Consider the following 21914-nt stretch of genomic DNA (forward strand, 5'->3'; position numbering starts at 1 on the left):
CCCAGGCATCTCCCTTTCATCGACAGCAGTGCGCAAGGTGTTGTGGCACTGCCGCGTTTTATTTTGTTTTTTTTTTTTTTCCCCTGGCTCTTCGGCCCGAAAATATTGATGGGGTCTTATTGGGTGCATTTTTTAAGGTTCTGAAATATGTTTCTCAGAAAGTCCCGAAGAGTCAAAAGTTCGAAAGCAGTTGCCCAAATAAAAACAAGCCCTTTGCTGTTACTCAACGCTGCAATCAGTATGTAAATTTGTAACGGCTCATTGTCTTAAAACCACAGGTAACCCAAGCTCTAATTAAAATTTGAGTGTCACGCAATGGCGTAAATTATAAGGGTTTGTATGGGAATCTCCGAACGTGTTTCGGCGAGTCGAAAATAAAGAGCAAGAATTGAACAAAAATGTCTTACCTTGCCTCTCTGATATCTTGTCAGTGGAGTTGTGGGGCGTATTTTGGCCGTTTCAGCGCGATTCCAGTGGCATAAAAATGATCGCTCCGTTTTACAGCAAGGAGCGTATTGTCCGTTGAAAGATCATGTACTTTTTTCTTTTTCTGTAATAACTATATTGCTTTGGCTTTCAAAAAAGCAGTGGATCAATCTAAATAGAACAAGCGTTTTCTATTCTGACATAAAAATATTCCCTCCGTTTCACAGCAAAGAGTATTTTGTCAGTTAAAAGATCAGGTACTTTTCCCTTTTCCCTAATTCACTATATTTCTTTGACTTTAAAAAATAAGCGGATCAACCTTCGTAGAACTTGCATTTTGCTTTCATGGCATAAAAATAACCGCCCAGTTTACTTGAAAGAGCACTGATTTTGTTAGTTAAAAGACCGTGTACTTTTGCTTTTTCCTTAATTACTTAATATATTTGCTTTCGAAAAAAGCAGAGCTGCAAACATGAGTAGATAGTGGGTTTTACTTTTCTGGCATAAAAATAGTTGCTCCGTTTCACAGCAAAGATCACTCTCGTAATTGAAAGATCATGTAATTTACCCTTTTACGGGCTAATTACTTTATTTCTTATGCCGCGTTCGAAAAAGCAGTGGATCAACCTGAGTAGAACGTGCGTTTTACTTTTCTGGCATAAAAATAATGCTCCGTTTCACAGCAAAGAGCATTTTGTCAGTTAAAAGACCATGTAACATTTACCTTTTCCATAATTACTTTCTTTCTTCGACTTTCGATAAAGCCGTGGACAAACCCGCTCTGTTTCACACAAAAGACCAAAGATTATGTTATTTTCCCATAATTACTTCATTATATTAGTTCCGCTTTCGAAAAAGCAGCGAATCAATCTCCGTTGAGCTTGCCGGTTTTGCTCTGGCATAAACTGAATCAAGATCACTCCATTTTACAGCATTTTCAGCATTTTATCAGTTAACTACAAGAGATCCGGCAACGAAACATATTCAGAACAGTCAAAGATACAAGCCAAGCTCATGAACACACAGCTTTACATGTAATACCAGCAATAATCTCCTCACAAGAGGAGTGTTGTTCTAAATGTATGTTTGTTTGTTTGTTTTCACTTTTCTTTTCTTGTACCTAGTTTAGTGTACAGGGTATCTAGTGGGAGAATCTGGTTTATTTGTGCGTCGTGTGGTCCTCTGCGTAGTACTCAGTCATTTCCGGCTTTCTAACTCGAAGGGGTACCCGGCGATGGCATCGCTGGAGGTTTTTCGCTCCTTCTCTCCGAAAGCTCGCGCTCAATTGGAAAGGAAACGACTGTTAGCCCCGGGGGAATCCCATATAAAAGTGACGGGGGTGGTCTTCTTACTAAAGTGTTCGTGGTTTTGTGTGATTTTAAAATAGGGTGCTAGAATCTAAAATGACTTCCGTCAGAGGTATCCGGGTATGATGGTACCTTTTATGATATTGAGCCGAAACGTGAGAGGAAGTAAATGTCAGTCAACTGATTTTGGTACCTCTTAGAGGCAAAAAATAGACTACCAGCAGTCACTCTTTTGCTCGAAAATCCGCGGGGAAGAACGTTAACCTGATGACCAAGCACGAAATTCAACGCTGCGAGTGCTGGCTTCACTGCTCGCCGCGCACGACTCCCCCCTCGAATATCTTGCTCGCTCAGTTTTTGCGTTCTTCTGTACGGATTTTAGAGCAAAAGAGAGACTGCTCGCAGTCTACCGTCACTTTGATATGGGATTCCCTCCCCTGGGCAACAGCATGAGGTTGACAGGAAGTGACATCACGATGGCCGCCAGGGGCCAGCAGGGCAAGCAACATTTGACCGACTCCTCCCGGGTCCTTCCTGAGTGTCATTTGATAGATGCTCGAAGGTCCTGGGCACTAGTTCGCCACGAATACAGCATTGATGAAACATGGGGTGAAATTTGTTAATTTTGTGTTATTCTGGTTCATTGCTTTTCTAAAATACAATGCAGGGGCTATGGAGTTTGATAGGAAAGATTGGGACCGGCGCTGCACAGAATTTTCCTTACGAAATCGGTGATAAAGTTGGGAGTCTGGAAGACAAATCTGTGTGGACATTACATGAAGGCAAAAAGAAAGTAAGCTGTTGTATAAAATCTTACTGGAAATAAGAAAGCATGGATTGTTAGTAACTTATTCCTATAAAATTCATTTCAAGGGTACAGGAGAAATAGTGTCAGTGTTTGCACATGATGTCAAGTCGTCTTCTGAGGACAAGGTATAATCACTAGCTCTTACTCTAATTTAATATCCATATTTTTGCTTAATTTGCCAAACTCACTTGATATTATTAATTCACATTAATTTTTTCCTTTTGTTTAATCTTATATGCCTTATAAGAATAAATTTATGTGTCAGCTAAACTGTTAAGACCACAAGATCAATTTTAGCAAGTATACTCCTTAGCTGGCTCAGTAGCTTGTCAGTCACTGGGAAGTAGCCAAACTCAATGAGCCACTAAAATATTAAGTATTGTTATATACCTAGACTTTCACTCAACAAAACAAGCACTGTGATTGGTTGATACTTGGTCACGTGCCCCTGATCAAATACAAATGTATCGTGAGCGGGATACAATTCCGCAGTTGTTGCCCTCTCAGTTGTTTGTTTGTTTGTTTGTTTGTTTTGCTGTGATTATTGAAGGGAAAGTTGTAATGACTGAGATAATAAGGCAACAGTAATAAATTATCTCCAATTTTCATTTTGGATTCCAATAGCCGTTGCTAGATCCTCTCTTTCTATGCAGTTATAAACCACATAAAAATACATTTTGAATTACTGGTAGTAGGCATCTTGCTTGAGAAATTAGAGGTTCTTGGATCATCCAAGATGTCAATGTATACACAGTCTGTAGCAAAAGCAGACACCGTCTTTAAGACCAGTTTTATCTGGTCTCAAGTCTATCAGTCTGAGTTTGTACTGGTTTCACATAATCAGGGCCTTACAATAATATTACCACTGGACAATCAATCTTCCTTAGTTTGTTCTACATACTTCACTGACCAAGTTTTTAAAATATTGTCATTAATTTTATTAGACTAGTATTAAAACACTCCAAGACTAACTATCCTCTTGGTGGTGAAAAATATGGTTGATTCCAGAAAATATCTGTACCCTACTATGTGTGACATAAATATTCCCCCTCCCCCCTCCTCCTTGCCTTTGGAAATTCCAAAATGCTCAACTCCCCCCCCTCTCCCCTTCCCTCAGAATGCCATTATAGCCCCCCCCCCCCCTGAGTCCCCTTCAGAATTTCCTTTTTCTCTGCAACCCCTTTGGAATTCCCAGTTTGATTTTCTAACATCTCAAACAAACAAGAATTTATGTTTTTCCCCTCCAAAAGCGTTAACAAAAAGTTCTCTATTGATATTTATATAATATTTATTTCTGATTCTTTGTTGTTATCAAGGTTCAAACTGCCAAGCTAGCTCTTAGAAGACTGAAAACTCTTCGCCATCCTAATATACTACGTTACATTGATGCACTTGAGGTACAACATCATTGGTTAAGATAATTTTTTAGTCTTAGTGTCTTTTTTAAAAACTGCAGATTTCCAAAACTAATGGGTACTCTGAAGCAATTAAGGTTAATTATGGGATTTCTTTTCTATCATACCTAATCATACCATTTTGGACACTAAATAATTATTGTAAGGCATGGTTGGTCCAACCAGTAATAACACATGGTGAGACTAAAATGAGCCTGATATGTTGCCAAGGTGTACCAACTGAAATGGTTTTTGTATATACAAATCTCACTGAATTTCTATAAATCCAAGCAAGAGTTTCCTGGAAACATGATAGTTCTGCATATATTTTTTTTAATACCAGTGTCGATATTTCTTCAGTTATAACTATTTTGATTGTATTTAATTGATCTTTTCAAAAGGGACTTTTTTTTCAACAACATTTTTACCAACTTCCATTGATATTTTCTTCACAATATTATTCCTTCCAGGCCTTAAATTAGGTGCAATTTGCCTTGAAACGTTACATGTTTAGCTGTCCAAGCAGAATTAGCTGTACCACAAAATTAGTGATCCCTTAGGCCTGTTAATTCCAGAAGTAATGGTGGCCATTTCTTTTGGAATTCCATGGTATTTCTTAAACATAATGATTCTTTGAACTAATGTGTTGTAATGTATGTTATGGAAGATCAACTGTTGTAAGAGAGGTCTGAATATTTTAAACTTCAACAAACCCTACAAAGCACCTGTAGTTTAATAATTCAAATGACCTGTACATTACCTTGAGTTGTTAGATGAATTCTGCTGAGACAGATATGTTACATGTATACTATTACACGAAATGGTCTGGGATAAAAATTGCAGTCATATTTAATGCTCATGAATTAATTAAAAGAAGATTGAATAAAGAAATATCTTTGTATATTTGGCAGTAGTATTAAAGTAAACTGCTTAATTTATTCAGTCAGAGACAGTGATTTACCTGGTAACTGAGCCAGTGCGACCCCTGGAAGTACAGCTTAATGAAGAAGAGAAGTCTGATCTGGCTATCTCTTGGGGATTACACCAAATTACAGTAAGTGTGCAAATAAAATGAATTTTCTAAAAAATGTTTCAGTACATAACTTGATCAAAAGTCTCTTCTGGTAGCCAAAACTGAGGATATTCAATTGTGATACATGTACATGTTATAAGATTATATGCCATTGCAATTTCCCATTGTCTGCTTTATATGTTTGCTGCATGTACTAGTATACACATTCTGGTAATCCATAAATGGCATCTGCAAAATTTTCAATTTTCTCTTTGCAATTTTTTTTTGCTGAAATACTGTTTATCAGTAAGTTAATATAATTAAATAAATCTCCACAACATTCCAAAACACGAAGAGCACCTTCAAGTTGTGCTGGTATCTTTTTTAATTTTTATTTTAGAAAATGTTTGTTGTTGAGTGTTGACTACATGTATGCATGCTTGTACATGTAAGTGTTATGTATACTAGTGAGAATTTATATCAATAAATGGGATGATTTTCACTTCAAATGATAAGTATACAGTCAGTATACCTTGCAGAGATTGGTCCCAGTGTTAACTATAAACTCAAACTACAAGTCCTGCTTTAATATTTTAGGCTGGCCTCAGTTTCCTCATAAATGACTGCAGTCTAATTCACGGTAATGTGTGTATGGCTTCAGTGTTTGTGGATGTCGCAGGAGACTGGAAGCTTGGTGGAGTGGAATACCTTAAGCCAGTGGAGCCACCTCCTAACACACAGGAGCCTGATCTTCCTCGTCTGCCAGTGTTGCAGGTCTATGAACCTCCTGAGGGGAGAAAATTTAGTAAGGCCAACAAGAAGATTGAAAAATGGTAAGCCGCCCCATAGCCTAGGACATCCAAGGGCCTCATTTTGACTGTGATCTAGCAGGGGTTTCTATAGGGTGAGTTGATTGGGCCTCACACCCTACCCCTACCCTAGAGAATCAGGGGTTGTCATTTACATGTATCATGCCTCTTCCATCCTACCATTACAAGGTTCAACCTATGGTACCAGGTGCCAAACCCCAAGCCAGCATAAGATCCGCGAGACACCAAGATGAAGAAGTTGACATGGGTTTCCAATTTTTGGCATTGATGGTTAACTAACATTTTTCAACCAGTGATCTTACAAGGACTGTTAAAGAACAATGTGCAGGTGTAGATTTTAAAAAAAACTTTCTTTAGCTCAATAGCTTGTACATTTACAAAATAAGCATTAGAAGCCCAGGGAGACAAGTTGACCTTTGATCATAACTTGAAACCACAGATGAAACGGAGCCGCAAATGAAATTTGCATGTTTGCATTCTAAAGCAGATTTTGTATGAGATCAATAATGCGTGAAAGAAATGTCGAACTGCTTTTAATTATCTATTATTTTATGAAAGTTTGTCAATTAGCTAGGAATTAAGTCTGCAGTTTTTACTTTGAGTTGGACTACAGGTACCTTGGACAAAATAAATTTTAACAGCTCGGATCAGCGCAGCCTAATCAGTTCCAACATTTATTGACCTTTGCCGTATCTCACATAACAAATGGAAAGATGTCTTGATGTTATGTAAATCTCAGGCTCCACTTTGCCTTACTAAATTCTTGTTTTTCATCTTTGATACAAAATTTTTGTATGTGAGAAAGTTTCACAAACAACACATTTAGATTATTGAGGCACGTAATTCAATACTTCTGATCTGTTCAACAAAAATAGATTTCTTGTCCAAGTTTGGGCTACTTCACTTCTAATGACTTTTCGGAGAAAGGAAACATCTTTTTAATGTAACAAAAGTTAGTACCATCATCAAGAAAGATCTATGAAGTTGGTAAATTGCAATTTTGAGGAACTGTGTCCAACATGAAACATGAATCAGTGAAGGTGATCTTCTGGAAACTAATCTTAGACTAACACTTCACACCTCCTTCCCTCTGGAATTTTCTGGGCCTTTAACCCTCCCACCCTACCCCACCCCTCTGGAATTTCTAATTCTCTCTTTGGTGAAGGTATGAATATTTTCTGGAACTACCCTAAGGCTTTTAATATATATTTGGACAAAAATAATTAAGAAAATAGACAAGAACAAACAAAGATTAATGCACCTCCTGGTTATATCTCTAGCTTCTCACCATCTCAATTCAAACAGAAGCCCAATTCCCCATGGATGCTGGGTAGAGTCATTTACTACTGAGTATCTTGAACTCTTATGTGTCTGCTTCTCTTGAGATACAGTGTACGTGTAGCAGGGCTCTACTACAGACAAAAGAAACATGCTGCGCAGCCGCTCTTCAAACTTGACGTGTAGTTGATTATGCTGTGCTTAACCTCTCATCGCTTACACTGTACCTCTGACTTGTTGCATGACTGAGTGTAACCTTGATTGACTTGCAGGTCAGCAGATATGTGGGGTCTTGGATGTCTGATATGGGAGGTGTTCAATGGTTCTATGTCAAGGACAGGTTCCCTTAAGTCTGTTGGCAAGATACCAAAGAATCTCATAACTGACTATGTTCAACTTGTCGGTGCCAACCCTAAAAGCAGACCCAATCCTGCAAAATTCCTGCAGGAATGTAGAGGAGATGGACATTACCTAAAAAACAGTTTTGTTGATGCCAATTTATTTCTGCAAGAGTTACAGGTTTGTTTCAGTATTTGCATTGCAACTGATTAATTAAACTTTCAAGAGTACACACATGGTATACATGTATGTATCAGTGTAATAAGCAATCTTGTTTCAAGTGACTATAATTATTATTATTAATTGCAGGATTGGTTATCATGTAAGAAGCTTCCTTTTTTCATTTTTTCACTTATTTTTCATGTATTCTGCTGAAAACAAATAATCATCTGCCTGTTTACAGCTTTTGTCACCTATTATGCTGCCTTATAAATAGTTAATAATATATGCAAATATCCTGCTATCCCTCCAATACTGGGCAACGTTTGACAGAAGTCAGAGGGTAGTTCCAGGAAAGAAGTTGACTTCAACAAATTATCTATGGCTTATGTTTTTACTTTTAGCACTCAAACCAATGTTCAATTTGATTTCATACTTTGCTTTAGCTGGCTCAGTTATGATGGTAGGAAGGAGTCCTAAACTAATTCAATGTACTGTATTTTGTTTAAGATTAAGGAGCAGAAAGAACAGAAGCAATTTTTCTCATCCCTGAGTTCATCATTAGACTCATTTCCTCAGCAATGTTGCAAGCACAGAATCCTCCCACAGCTGCTTAATGCTTTTGAGTTTGGATCAGCTGGTTCTGCTGTGCTGGGACCACTCTTCAAAGTAAGTTCAATTCAATTAGCCGTTGGTTTAACATTTGTGGCCGGTGTATACCTCAAATGGGAAATGAGTTGAAGGGTTTGCCACAAGAAGACGTATATTGTGCTTTTGGTCAAGAAATCAAGGAGCGTTTCAAACTGGCCCATTTTTAGCATGCATTGAGGATTTTGTGTGCTAGATGTGGATCTAGATGTGAATTTCTAAAAAATTCATATAAAGTACATTAGAGGCAAATTTGTTGTCAGGTAAGAGTGTGTGTTAAGGCTGCCATGTTGAAGGTCAAAGAGACCACAAAATTACAAAAAAATAATACTATTAAAGCCCCTCTTAAAATATGTCTTTCGGAATACAAACCCATGGACTGTTAAGCTTTGAGGTATGTTAAAAATTGTTTTAAGCTTCTTAATTTTCTTAATTTTCAAACACACCCAATTTTGAAAGTCAAATTTCCCTCCTGCCTAGCACTAAGCCTCATCCCTCCCTGCTTTCCAAAAAAAGGAATATTAACACAGGGCCTATAATGACAGCCAGAAAAATCCTTATTATTTGTTAACAAAATTAAAATGCTGTTAAATTTTACTCTCTATTAACACTGTATAGCCCTTGAAGATTTGGTGTTTCCTAAATATTTTCCTGAAGTAAGAGTTCTTGCCTGTCTACCACTTGTTGCATAGAGCTTGAATTAAAGACAGTGCCACCCCACACACCTGCAGATGGTGGGTAGACGCTATGCCGAGGAAATTTAACTTAAAATTTAGCTAAACTTTATCTGGGCTGTGGTTTCTAGTTTTTAGTTTTTAGTTAGTTTAATATACACATCTTTGATTAGACATATTTACATTTTTCTATTTTTTCTATTATTTCTGTAATTAGGTTTAATTTTTTCATATTTGTAAATAATTACTGCAGCCCAAAATACAAATTGACTTGACATGTGCCTCAATATTCTTCAATAATGGCATTAACATTGATCATGTTCCAGATTTCTCCTTGATAATCCATACATCCTCAGTCATCTGACAGTGTACAATGTTGTTTTACTTACAGTTATTACAGTACTAGTATTTCAATGTGGTGATAGGCTGCTATAGGAGATCTACTAAGATAGAGATCTGGGTTACTGATATTAATGTATGATACAAGAGTAATTTTATTTGAGCAAAGGGAGATTTTTTCCACTTACAAATGACTTAATTATTGTCAAATTATGCAATTCTGAAGAGTTAACTGCTAATTTAAGGTCCATTTATTCGTGCCGTGTAGGTCGGTAAGCTGTTGGATGCAGATGAGTATCAACAGAAAATAGTGCCGTGTGTGGTCAAACTGTTTTCTTCAACAGATAGGGCTACACGCATTCACCTACTGCAACAGGTATAAAAAGAATAACATTGTAAATAACTTTATCATGTGAATCTTATGTCAAAGATCAGAAATGCTGATTTTTTTAATTTCCTATTGGATAAGTGAAAGAAAGCCAATCTTAACTTGTACTTCATTAATACTGACATATTTTACTGCACATTAACATGCTGCTTGTTTCCTGAAGGTTATTACTCTTTGAGTAAATGATAAAGTTTAAATGATATCTGTTTCAGCTTGATAACTTTGTGCAGCACCTGAAGCCATCAACTGTTGATGAGCAGATCTTTCCACATGTTGCTCTGGGTTTTGGTGATACTATCCCAGCCATGAGAGAACAGACAGTAAAGGTACAAACATTGTTTTTCAACTAATTGTTCGCCTACTTATGCAGAAACTTTGTGGTCTTATCATGCAGTCAAAGGCAATTTATGATGGAAAATACATTAATTTTCCTATAACATTTGTGTGGTTGTAGAAAATATCTACATTCTCTCTTCAAGTCACATCTTACACAAAATTAATAAATATGTGGCCAAACTAAGATCAGTCCCTTGTTTTAGTATTTTATTTATTTAGTGTAGCTTAAGTTTTCTTTATTGCTAGATACAAAATGTATCATTTTATATTTAATAACTGCAGTTCTCTGATTTGCAGCTAGCCTGTGCATAGCTGCCGGTTATAAGCCCCCCTGGTTATATAGGCCCATCTACCTGTAAACCAAAAAATACATCCAATTATAAGCTCCCCTCTAGTTTTGTTTGTGTTGTTAGTTTTAATTTTGTACGAAATACCGGTATTGACGTTTCAAAGCTTAATTAAAAACCATGCAGTAAACTAAAAATGTATTTCAATCAACACTGCTATAGCTTACAAGTTTCGAAAGGGTTTTTTAATTCCAGTTATAACCCCATACAATAAACACGATTGCCTCTAGTTTTGCATGATCATGATATTTTTTGGTCATTATTCATGGTGATCGCACATTTATGTTTGCCGCTCCTAAATTATGGAATGCTCTTCCTTTGGTCATTTGGTCTACCGCAAGTCTCTCTTCCTTTCAAGTTAAGACGTTTTTATTTAGGAAAGCCTTCATCTGATTTTACATTGTTAAAGCACATTTAGAACATTTTATGGGTAATGCACTATATAAGTATTTTTAGTTATAGTTTGTTAATAGTTAGATGCATAAAAAAAAGCCCAATGTTTTAAGGTGACTGATTTGCAAAGGGTATAGGGGACCCTCTAAATACCTGCAAGCAGGCACAATCAAGCCTTGAGAAAGAGAAGGTGAATCTGTTGCATGAATTTTTCTGCTGGCATTATCTAGTTTCTAAATGGAAAATGTTTGCATTTGTATTCCACAGTCCATGCTGCTTCTCGCTCCAAAGTTAAGTGAGAAGACAGTTAACAATCAGCTCCTTAAATACTTTGCTAAACTTCAAATGGACCAAGAGGTAATGTAGGCAAGCATGGTAATACTCGTACGTATCTGTGCACATAGCTGTTTACTACGTTTACTAACATTATTTTATTTAATTATTAGTTAAGTAATGCTTCAAGTGGAAATTTGGCCATTTGGTCATACCTGCTTCTTTGTTTCACTGATTTAGTTTTCAGGAAACTGAAGGTCATTGGATTAAAATGTTCTTCAAATTAAGCCTTGTGATAAAAAAGTATACAAAAGGACTACATTCCCAGTATGGTATTAGACATTAGACTATGCGCCACAAAAAGAGCAATATTTTGGATTTCACAGTCAAACTTCCTTTACCTTAGTTTGCTGAGTTGAGTGCATAATTTGGACTTTTGCTGACTAATTTGGACATACAACTAAATTGTGTGATGTACATGTACAATGAAATCCCTGTTCACCACTGAAATGGTCTCAAACTCCTAATAATATTATTTTCAACAGAGTCCAGAGTTGAGGTGTTTTGAAATTCTTTCTTTTCTGTCTAGTAATGTAAAATTTTGAATAGATCTGTCCTTGCCAACATTAGTCAAATTGCATTGTAGGTGTCAGTTGCAGATTTAGTTATTCGACAAATTTTTGTTTTGTTTTTTTCCACAATTTAAGTACCCTGGGTACCAGAGGTTTTTCTCGTGTGCGGCGGGACTTTTGTTGGCCGAAGGCCGACACAGCTCCACGAGCGGCGAAGCCGCGAGAAAAACGCTTTTCGCGCGGGTCACTATAAAGACTTGACAGAAACCGGAAACCGCGCTAGAAAAGTCTCTGGCACCCAGGGTACAATTTAAGCAGCTAATTAAAAATATTAATGATGAACAGTGTTGGGTTCTTTGGTCTAAAACTAAGCACAACATGGGCCAATGGGTTTTATAGTGTATAATGGTTACCCTTTTAAAGTGTCTAATGTTAAAATTTGAGAACCAGGGTGAATATTATGTTTGTGGCCAGTTTAGTAAGTCAGTTGACTGCTATGATTACTTACCATAATATTTCTTATGAGTTGTATGCTGAGTTGTATATTAAATTGCAGGCATTCAACTCATAATACTGTTGAGCTTGTAATTATTTACTCCATAGGCTGGTATCAGGACAAACACTACAGTCTGTCTTGGAAAAATTGCTGTTAATCTTCCACCCGCAGTATGTACAAGTGTTAATTTTATTTATTCTTAGATTTTAGAATGGCCCAGTATCATAACCAGTGAGTGCTCTATGTAAAGTAAATCAAAATGCAACCAAATTTGGCAATCAGATACATGTGCAAATAACATAAAAATAATTATTATAGCAGTGAAAACAATCCTTGAAATGAAAATAACTTTAATGAAGAACTGTACACATGAACTTATAGTTCAGCTAGCACACGAAAATTAACTTCCCTTCAGAAAGAAATTTCAAGCACATAGTTTGAAAGCCATTTGAACATGTTTGATTGTCAGACTGTTACAGCAATGACACAAAAGATACTGTACTGTGTCACCAATAATAGAAAATTTAGAAAATTCAAAATGGTGTTTTTTTTAAATATTTAATGTTTCTCCAAATGAACTTATTTTAATTTTTTTAAACATAAAGTGTTTGTGATCAGGTCAGATTCATTAGTGGCATTTCAGGGGTATTATTTATTCCCTGAATTTTTAACCCAGTCTTTCCCACACATTTCAGTCTGTTTATATATCACAATCACTTAATACTAAAAGTTCTTTGGTTAGCCAAGGGGTGGTGGTGAAGACAGTTATGCTATTGACAGACAACACAACTGCAACTTTACATTTGGTTACCCACAAAACCATTTTGAAAAAACATTGTGTCTTGAAAGTAGATTAAATCCGTGTGTCTTAGGTTATACAATACTTGCACATGTTAATATTCAGTTCCAATATATTTATCTTTTCCTTCTTTTTCAGACACGTCAAAAAGTGTTGATCCCAGCTTTTTTGCGTGCTCTGCGGGATCCATTCCCTCCTGCTCGCACGGCTGGTGTTATGGGCTTCCTTGCCTCGGCAGAGTTTTTCAGCATAAAAGAATGTGCAGTGAAGATCTTACCTGCCCTGTGTACCCTAACAGTGGACCCAGAACGTAAAGTCAGGGATCAGGTGAACAGTTTGATTTAACTGCATTATATTTGGCATGCTACTGAGGGGAACAGCTTGACCTTTTGCATTCTATCAATGTCAAAGGAGAAAATTGTAACTAGTCCCATTTTTCAAGTTTCCTCCCAGTATTATTAAGCACCCAACACTTAGTACACTGTACGTGATGTGCCACTTCCAGTAATACCCATTCTCTTTTGTCCTGTTTATTTGTTTGCTTGTTTTTGTTGTTGTTTTTATTCTTTTCGTGTTGGTCACCCACCTCAGACCTCCAGGTGTCACTTGGTGAAAACGTGGAGATCTGGCGGTCGCATGTTCAAGTCCCAGCTGGAGTGTGATTCTTTTTCTTTTTATATTATTTTCCTGTTCAAAAGTTAAGTACGTACTCCAAAGCCTCCAACTAATTTTAAAAAAATTGGTTTTTTTTTTTCAAAATCTTAAAATTATGGCATACAAAGCTCCTAGGCAAAAGGGTTTTCATACAGTGAATTTCGAGTAAATGTGAAAAATTGCTTGTAACTGGTGAGATTTATTTCAGAAATTCTTTAAAAAAAAAATGCAGAAAAAGCACAACTCCATGGGAAGATTGACGACAGTGCAACATGGTTATATTTTAGTATTCTGAGAACTGAAGTGAATTTCCCATGGATATGCATACAAAGTTCATAAATCAGCATCAGGTTTCTGCTATCAGATACTGAGCTTGGGCTGCCTCTTTTTAGACACTTACTGACATTCGTGCAAAAAACAATTAGTTAGAGCATTTTCTGGTGAGAGAAGTGACGGGAGGAGTTGGGGAACCTGATCCCAGGTTAGGGACTAAAACCATTCAATTTGATTTTAAGCTCAATCTTGCGGGGGGAAAGGTTACAAAAAATCTGAAAGGCATGTACATGTACAGTTGGGCAAAAATTTGGCCACTTAATACATGTAAGACTTTAGGTCGTTCTTGTATATTATTGAAGAAATGAATGCTGCCAGTGCCATCTTGAATGTACTGTTCATTGTTTATGTTTGTCTTGATGTGGCCACATTTTGATAGTTGTTTCACACCACCTGATGTGGTTAGTAGACTTGCTTGTGAATCATGTGATTCCTGTCTCAGGATAAAACACCTTTCACAGACACTTTACCATCTGAAAGGGCATTAATGGTATACATGTATTCTACATGGAAAAAATAATGGTATTTGTTTTACTGAAACATTTATGCATTTTGAAATTATCCTGTACCTGTTATTTTAAAAATTTAAAAGCCTTGTTAAAATGTTTGCTGTACATGCAGGTTTTTAAAGTAATTAAGCTTCTCCTTGGTAAACTTGAAAAAGCCTCAGAGGATCCTGAGTCTGCTCTCAACCAGGCAGGTGGGTATGATTTTTTTTTCTGATGTTGTCTAATTTCCATCCATCTCTCATGAGTGTTTTCAGTTGGTGTTGTTTACACAAAACTACTTTGTATTAAATATTGCCAAAGTTGAAACATATCTGGAAATGCAGGAAGGGAGCTTAGGGTGGGACAGCAAGAACAACCCCAGGAACTGAAGAGAGGAGGGAAGAGGGTGTTCCAAAACACTTTTTTATATCAGGGTAATAGCCAAGAAAAATGAAACATCCAGACCAAAATGAAACACTCATTAACAAGGGAAGTGTGGAGATATGAAAATGAAAATTTTCCCTCTGCCATTTATGAAACATCATGTTAGTACACTGTTGTACATGCCTTGGCATTCAAATTAGAACTGGGCTTTTGCATTGTAAAGAAGAGAACAATTAAAGAAAGTTAATCTTAAAATTTTGCTGTTGTGTAGTGGCAGAGCAAACCCCTGAATCAGCCAGCAGTGGCTCGTCTTGGACAGGGTGGGCTGTCACCTCACTTACATCCAAACTGTACCGTGGAGGAAACACCCCTCCTGACGCAACTGAACCTGATAAGAATACAACAACTAACAAGGAGAGAAATACAGGTAAGGCTGCTATCTTTACATGTATCTTGTACACCACAACTTGCAAGAAAGTATTTATTTAGAGATTGTGATTATGTCATACAGTGGCTGGACTAGTCCTGAGCCTACCAAAGAGTTGGCTTCCTTGTGGCTGTAGGTGGTAAAGTAATACTGTGTCTTGTGTACTGTGCTTTAACCAAACATAATTTATATAGTGTAGAAACCAGTGCTTTCATTTGGTTTTAGTCAATGCAATTGCAGAACAAAATTCATACTTTGTTCAATTACTGAGCCATTGGCTGACATAGCTTACTCTTTGCCAACATTTATCTGTTGTGGACATTGGAATTCCATATGTTTGCTGGTTCATAGGCTAAATGGTCCTTTTTTGTGTGGTATATTGCACCCTAAGTTATTGTTAATTTAATTATGATAAACTGATACATGAAACAAAATTCAGAAAAATTGTGTCAAGTTATCTTGGTGATGACAGTGATGAATTTTAATTGGCGTAAATCAATCATAAAAATTTTGTAATAATAGTCCTCAGCTGTCCTTAATTCTCAGCAGACACTTGCCACTTGTCTGAGCTGATCAAGGGGCAACAATATTCCTAAAGCTTAAATGGCCTTTCTTTACCAAGTACCCAGATAATGGCAATAATTTGTGATTATATTCAAATTAAATTCATGGTGAATTGTTTCTTTTGTCAGACCCAACAGCTGTCAGTAAAACTGCCACTGAAGGCCCTTCAGGGACTAAACAGTCCACACCAAATGAAAAGGATGAAGATTCAGGCAGCGATTATGAAGAAGAGAACTGGAGTGGGGAGGAATGGAATGATGCACAGGTAAGATCTCATTGATCCTGGCATAGATGCTGCTAATAAGTAAAATACTCTACCCTGATGGTGACATCCCAACATGCAACATCTTAAATGTGTTTTGTTCTATGTGGTAAAAACAAATGAAAATTCAATGTTCAGGTTCCTTTTTAAATTTTCTTTTTTCATTTCAATGCTCACCAGGAACCTGACATGGATGAACTGAAGAGTGATCTCTTGGCAGCTAAAGAAGAAATTGCAGTATTTCAGAGTTCTTCAAAGAAAGAATTGGTAACATTCAATCTTGTTTAGACGCTACTTTTACTTTAAGGTTGTCACAAATTGGATATTGCAAACGAGCCAGATAGCCTTTCTAAAGACAGATGCAGGTGGCATTCATCATTACAACATTACTGCAAACGTTACATGTACCACTATGTCAACTAAAAGTTTCCTCTGGAAAGAGAAATGCTGCAGTGAAAGGTGGAAACCCATTGTGGGACCATTCAGTAATATAATTCAACTACCTAGCTGGTGACATGAGGAATTGCTTACCCTTTTGCATGTATTTTTCATTGAATTAATAAGAGACCAAAAAATGTCTTCAAGTTTTAGGACCAATCCACGCAGGGTACCATTTTTGGTGTTTTTTCAATTGCATGAGGTACCCATTGGCTCCAGAGAATGAGTCTTTGAGTTTCTGCACAAATTTCATTTTGCCAAGAACAGAAAAATTAACGTAAATGCTCAGTAGGTACATAAACATCGTATGCTTCCCATTGTATGTTTATTCATTGACATTATCAATTAAAATGTTGTTCAGTCATGGCAGAATGTTGACTCGACTGACTCCTCTGAAAAAATGTGCCTCAGAATCTCATAATATTACCACTAATCACATCAGTTTTCGTTTGTGAAAGTGGAAAATGACTTGTTTGCTTTTACATGGAACATCTGCGGGACTTTTTGCTCACTTGAATCAGGGAGTTTTTCTATACCTTGGAGGAACCTTTAGAATCGGGGAATGTTTTTTTAAGTCACATCAGGATTGATTATTGGTAAACATCCTACTTACAAACTGATTTTAGATCTGAGCTGATAAGCTGCAGATACTGAGCAACAGACAAACAACTTGTGGTCAAAACAAGGCATATGCTTAAGAATGTCCGTTGTGATGTGACATAATTATTAATTTACACAGGGTTAAGATTAAATTAAGATATCTTGCAGATGTAAACAGTTGTTAATTTGATTACACTGACATGTATCACTCTGGTTCTTAGCCTTGGTGGAAGCTACATTGGTCCTTGAGACCATAAAAATCTACTAATAACAAGTTGTGACCTTCTTATCTTCCTTCTATCGAAACTAAGATGCTTTAATAGTAATATATAATATTATGTTTACTCTTTGTTTGTGCATAGTCTCTCAGACGTCCTGCAAACCTTGCAGCTGATCTCGACGGAGGGGAGAGTGGCAGTGACTATGGTGATTGGGAGAATGATGATTGGTCCAATGACAGCTTTGCCACACCTGGGACAAACAAGGTGCCACGTCAGACCGAACCTCAACACAACACTAAGGTACATAACCTCTGAACAGCAATGTGTACACACTTGTGGCTTAAATGGCCAAATAATGGCCTGAAAAACATCAATCCCAATTTTGTAGTCCCGTGTTACGATGATAAATAAAATGCAGCTTACAAGCTGCATTTATTAATCTGTACTTAACCAAGTGTATTAATCTGCGCTTTCCCATTTTTGGTATATGTCTTGTATAATTTCTAATTTTTCTCTTCTTATAATTCTTCTAAATTCTTCTCTTCTTCTTCTTCTTCTGTTCTTCTCTAATTCTTCTCTTCTTACATATGTGTTTGTTTGAGGACATTCTGTGCTGTAGCTTAAAGGGACAGTATCATGCTATTTTTAGTAACATATCGAAAATCGGGAAGACACTATTCGGTTGATAGCAGCCAAGATGTAATGATAAAATTCCATTTAAAGACTATCAGAATGCAAAGAAACTATCCAAGGATATTTTCCGCGGCAGATGAGCAAGATAGAGAGGGGTTCAAATTTGAAAACGTCTGGCAGACGTTTTCAAATTTCACTGTTGTAACGCACTAAAAATCGCCAGTTGTACTATATTTTGGTTCAACCTTTCGTCTTAGAATCACTATTAATATTTCTTTAAATAAGTGACTGAGAAATTAATTAACACAGTGTTCAAAGTTTAACTTTAGTGAATTTTGGCTAAAAATCATGATATCTCCAATCGATCTCCCATGATACTGCCCCTTTAAGCACACCAGATGTGGCTGTCAAAGCCAATCTCAAAGTCTAAAGTTGTTTACCCTCTTTTAAGACAATTAATTTTTATTTTTTATTTTTTATTTTTTTTTAATTATTTTTTTATTTTTTTTTTTAATTTTTTTGTTTGTTTTTTGTGGTTTTTTTTTTTTTTTTTTTTTTTTTGGGGGGGGGGGGTTGTTTTTTATTTCTTTATTTTATTTTATTTATTTTTTTTTGGTTCTTTTATTTTATACAGTTTCCATTTCCAAGTGCTCCAACTAATTATAGGACGTCACAGTCTCATTTTCAGAAAGGGAATCAAAGGTGGCAGCTACTGGTCCACAGTGTTGCCTTCTTAGTTTCTTAGATTTATATAAAAGAGTTATATTACCAAATTATGACATTAAAACATTATTTTCAGAAACCGTTACTGGGTATCTTTTCAAGTTAAACACAAGAACCTTGTTTCCTTTTAAACAAGCATTTAGGGGAAAACCTATAATTTGAAGGCTGCTTCTGTTCTGCCCATCTTGTATTTTATAATGTAATATCGATCCCCGCTGCCTCACCAGTTCAAAAAGGCTCTATGACCTTACAAGTTATGTAGGTGAGAATAGTTAACAGTAATTTGCTCTTCTTCCTTCAGACTGCTCAGCCAGCCAAGAGTGGCACAAAGCAAAAGAAGCCTCCTCAAGATAACGATGAGACACTGATATCAGATATGTTAGGTGGAGACAGCAGTCAGCCCACTAAACTGGACAGCGGCTGGGATGAAGAATTTTTTGTTTCAAAGGTTGGCAAGGAATTTAGTTATGGAAGTTGTTTTCTCACATGCAGTGTCATACATATTTCAGCAATCACTTCCTTCTCTCTTCCATCCTTTGTTAAATGCAATAAACACTGCACCCTTGTAAAAATGCTCCCATCATAGTAATTTTCCAGGAGACATTTCTCACTGGCTTACTTCGCATTCTAACTTCTTACCAAGCAGTGAATAATAATAGCATAATGATTGACAGTGGTATTTTTTTGTTCTTTAAGTCATTTATGCTAACATTTTTTTATTGATTTGAAACCAAGGTAGCTGTCTGATAGATATTTCAGCTAAACCTCTGAACGAATGGCAACTGAGATTTGGGACATCTTGATAAATTTCTCAACTAGCATCTGACGAATGGCCAAAATAACAAATATTATCTGACAACTGAGGGTGCAGCAACTCCTTTCAGACCCTTCATCAAAGTCAGGAATTGTTTAATCCAAATGTTGTTTTTGAATGTGTGCTCTGTTATTCTAGGCGAAAAGTAAACCTACAGCAACAGGAAGGTCCAACTACTCAAACCCTACACAGAAGAGCAAAAACAAACCACTGCAATCCAAAAACACTGAAGGGGATGCATGGGATACAGGGGACTGGGGATCATTTGATGACTCACCACTGACCAGCAGTACCCATGTTGAGGACTCACTAACTAAAAAGACCACAGATGACGGGTGGGGTGTGGATGGGTGGGGTGAAGAGGACTGGGAACAAGACAAACCTAGTAAAGCAGAACTTGCAAAAAAGAAAAGAGAAGAAAGGAGACAAAGGCTACAGGCACAGAAAGATAAACGGACTGCAGGGGGAAAGGGGCCCATGAAACTTGGTGCAGTGAAAATGCAGTAAGTTAGGTCTGCAGTGAATACAGCAGAGCTACACAGAGCTCAAACAAGTGCATATGAGAGGTGTTGTTTCTATTAAGTACAATCAAACCAAGTGGCAAGATGCTTTGGTTAACATTCAAAGAAACTCACTCTTGGATGAAAGGTGCTCTACCAGAAAGAAAAACTGTAATGTCCTAGAGAGTGTCAGCTGGAAATTATGGATAGTGTTCATACATTGCAACATACTAAACAACTTGCTGGCCAGTTTATATCAAACTTCCTCGGGTTGGCTGACTGTGTACTACACAAATTTTCCTTTATACACAGTATGCTCAGACACTGCTCACCCCTTTCCACATCTGCCATGTATACTTTAAAAAAGCTACACATCTTCGCTCACAACAGCTGGTGCTTAGTGCCGATGGGACTGGATCGACTGAATTATCCACATTTGAGTTTGGGTAAAAGGGAACACAAATGTTTGGGTGGTCTTGAGTTTGATATTATATAAGTATTGTTTACCAAAATCACAGCCAAACCTCAAGGTCTATTGCACTGTAATTGCAAACCTTACAATAATAATAATACTGTGGCCTTTAATTCTCTCAGGAAACTTTGCCGTAATATTTTATCTACTGTTTTGCTTTGTTTTCTGATAAAAATGGAAAATTGTCCATTAATATTTGAACCTAGTGACCTGGTGTAAAATTAACCCATTATTTAATCATGAGTTAAATTATAATAATAATAATTTTAATTCTTATATTGCGCACATTCCATGAAATTATCAAGTGCGCATTACATGATTTCTACCCATAATAATCAAATACAGAGTATCTAAATAATAATTATTAAAAATACACCATAATAAAAATTGAAATATACAATGCATGTTAAGGTACTAGTAATCATTAAAAGTTCAATCAAAAAAAGCTTCCTTAAAGAGGTGCATTTTCAGATGGCACTTAAAAGTCCATAGATCTGTAATAGAACGAATCTCACGCGGTGATACATTCCAAAGTGCCGGAGCTGCGACCTGGAATGATCTGTCTCCTAATGTAACTCTACTTCTATAAGTTGGCGTTGCAAGCAACAAACTATCCGAGGAGGATCTTAAATTAAAATTTCCTGGTCTTTTAATTGACGCAAGTTCTCTTAAATACGTTGGCGCGATTCCATGGATGGCCTTAAAAACAAATAGTAGAATCTTAAAACTGATGCGTTGCCTAACGGGCAGCAAGTACAGCAACGGCGTTATACAACAGTAGCGCGGTGCGCGACAAACTAGTCTTGCTTTGGCATTTAAAACGTGCTGAACATTATTCAAGTGAGAAGCTGGCAAGCCATATAAAAGAGTTAATTTTACACCAGGCCATGTGCAAAAATGAAAAAAGTGTTGTCCCCAAGCCCTTCAATTTTTGAGTAAAAAATGCCTGAAAAGTCACTTAGATTCTTTTTTGTTGGAGCGCTTTTATTGAATTATTGTTATACAGAACGTATGGTCCAGAACTGATACTTAAAAGTACAACCAGTGACATTAATACAGGCTCACTTAGTTTTTTTAGCCTGTGAGAGCTGGTGCCTTTTCCAGTTTTTCCTTCACCTGCCATTAAAAACAAAAGCCAGGAGAGGCGTCTGTTTTTGCTAGCTGTTTTTCTGGATGGGTTTTGTTTTATACGCTCATTCAATGTATTTGCAAACATGTAGAAAATATGCAGATGATAATTTTTTTTTTTTCTGGTTCTACCTACTCATAACAGATTTATATTAAACAGCTTTGCTCAAATGGGAATGATATGGGCTGAAAAGTACTATAATTCTATTTTAAATAAGAATTAAAGAAATTTTATAAAAACCAGTTCTGCAGTTGGTCTGTTTATTTTCAGAGCCTTATTTTGGTGACACTTAAAGGAAAGAGACTTATAGCTATTTTGCTTTGAATGAAAAAAAAAAAAAAACCCTTGCTTTCTGATGAAAGCAGCTCCTTTAACTTTAGGGAACTGGCTTATTCCATGTCATGAATTTTGGCCAAAATAATCTCAAATCAACTTTTTTAAAGTAAGAGCTATA

General features: G+C 36.6%; 1 protein-coding gene across 1 annotated transcript; it reads left to right on the forward strand.

Annotated features, from left to right (window-relative positions):
- Positions 1-2317: 2317 nt before the first annotated feature.
- Positions 2318-21702, forward strand: LOC146489231 (N-terminal kinase-like protein). Its single transcript, XM_085107327.1, has 19 exons — positions 2318-2526; positions 2607-2666; positions 3858-3938; positions 4879-4989; positions 5545-5780; positions 7328-7574; positions 8064-8222; positions 9483-9590; positions 9815-9928; positions 10946-11035; positions 12127-12189; positions 12957-13145; positions 14427-14505; positions 14949-15104; positions 15797-15933; positions 16111-16197; positions 17331-17489; positions 18847-18993; positions 19498-21702. The coding sequence occupies exons 1-19, from the start codon at positions 2395-2397 to the stop codon at positions 19864-19866; spliced, it is 2724 nt and encodes a 907-aa protein (XP_084963453.1). The 5' UTR covers positions 2318-2394; the 3' UTR covers positions 19867-21702.
- The last annotated feature ends 212 nt before the right edge of the window (positions 21703-21914 follow it).

Source organism: Pavona decussata, unplaced genomic scaffold (assembly GCF_977016875.1).
Source record: "Pavona decussata unplaced genomic scaffold, jaPavDecu1.1 SCAFFOLD_6, whole genome shotgun sequence".
NCBI lineage: Eukaryota > Metazoa > Cnidaria > Anthozoa > Scleractinia > Agariciidae > Pavona > Pavona decussata.

What these genes read in the sequence shown, in the direction of transcription:
- LOC146489231 (XM_085107327.1), top strand. Translation starts at nt 2,395, where the DNA reads ATGCAGGGGCTATGGAGTTTGATAGGAAAGATTGGGACCGGCGCTGCA. An exon ending in CTGTTAATCTTCCACCCGCA is followed by an intron (nt 12,190 to 12,956) that starts GTATGTACAAGT and finishes CTTCTTTTTCAG; the next exon opens with ACACGTCAAAAAGTGTTGAT. An exon ending in AGGAATGGAATGATGCACAG is followed by an intron (nt 15,934 to 16,110) that starts GTAAGATCTCAT and finishes AATGCTCACCAG; the next exon opens with GAACCTGACATGGATGAACT.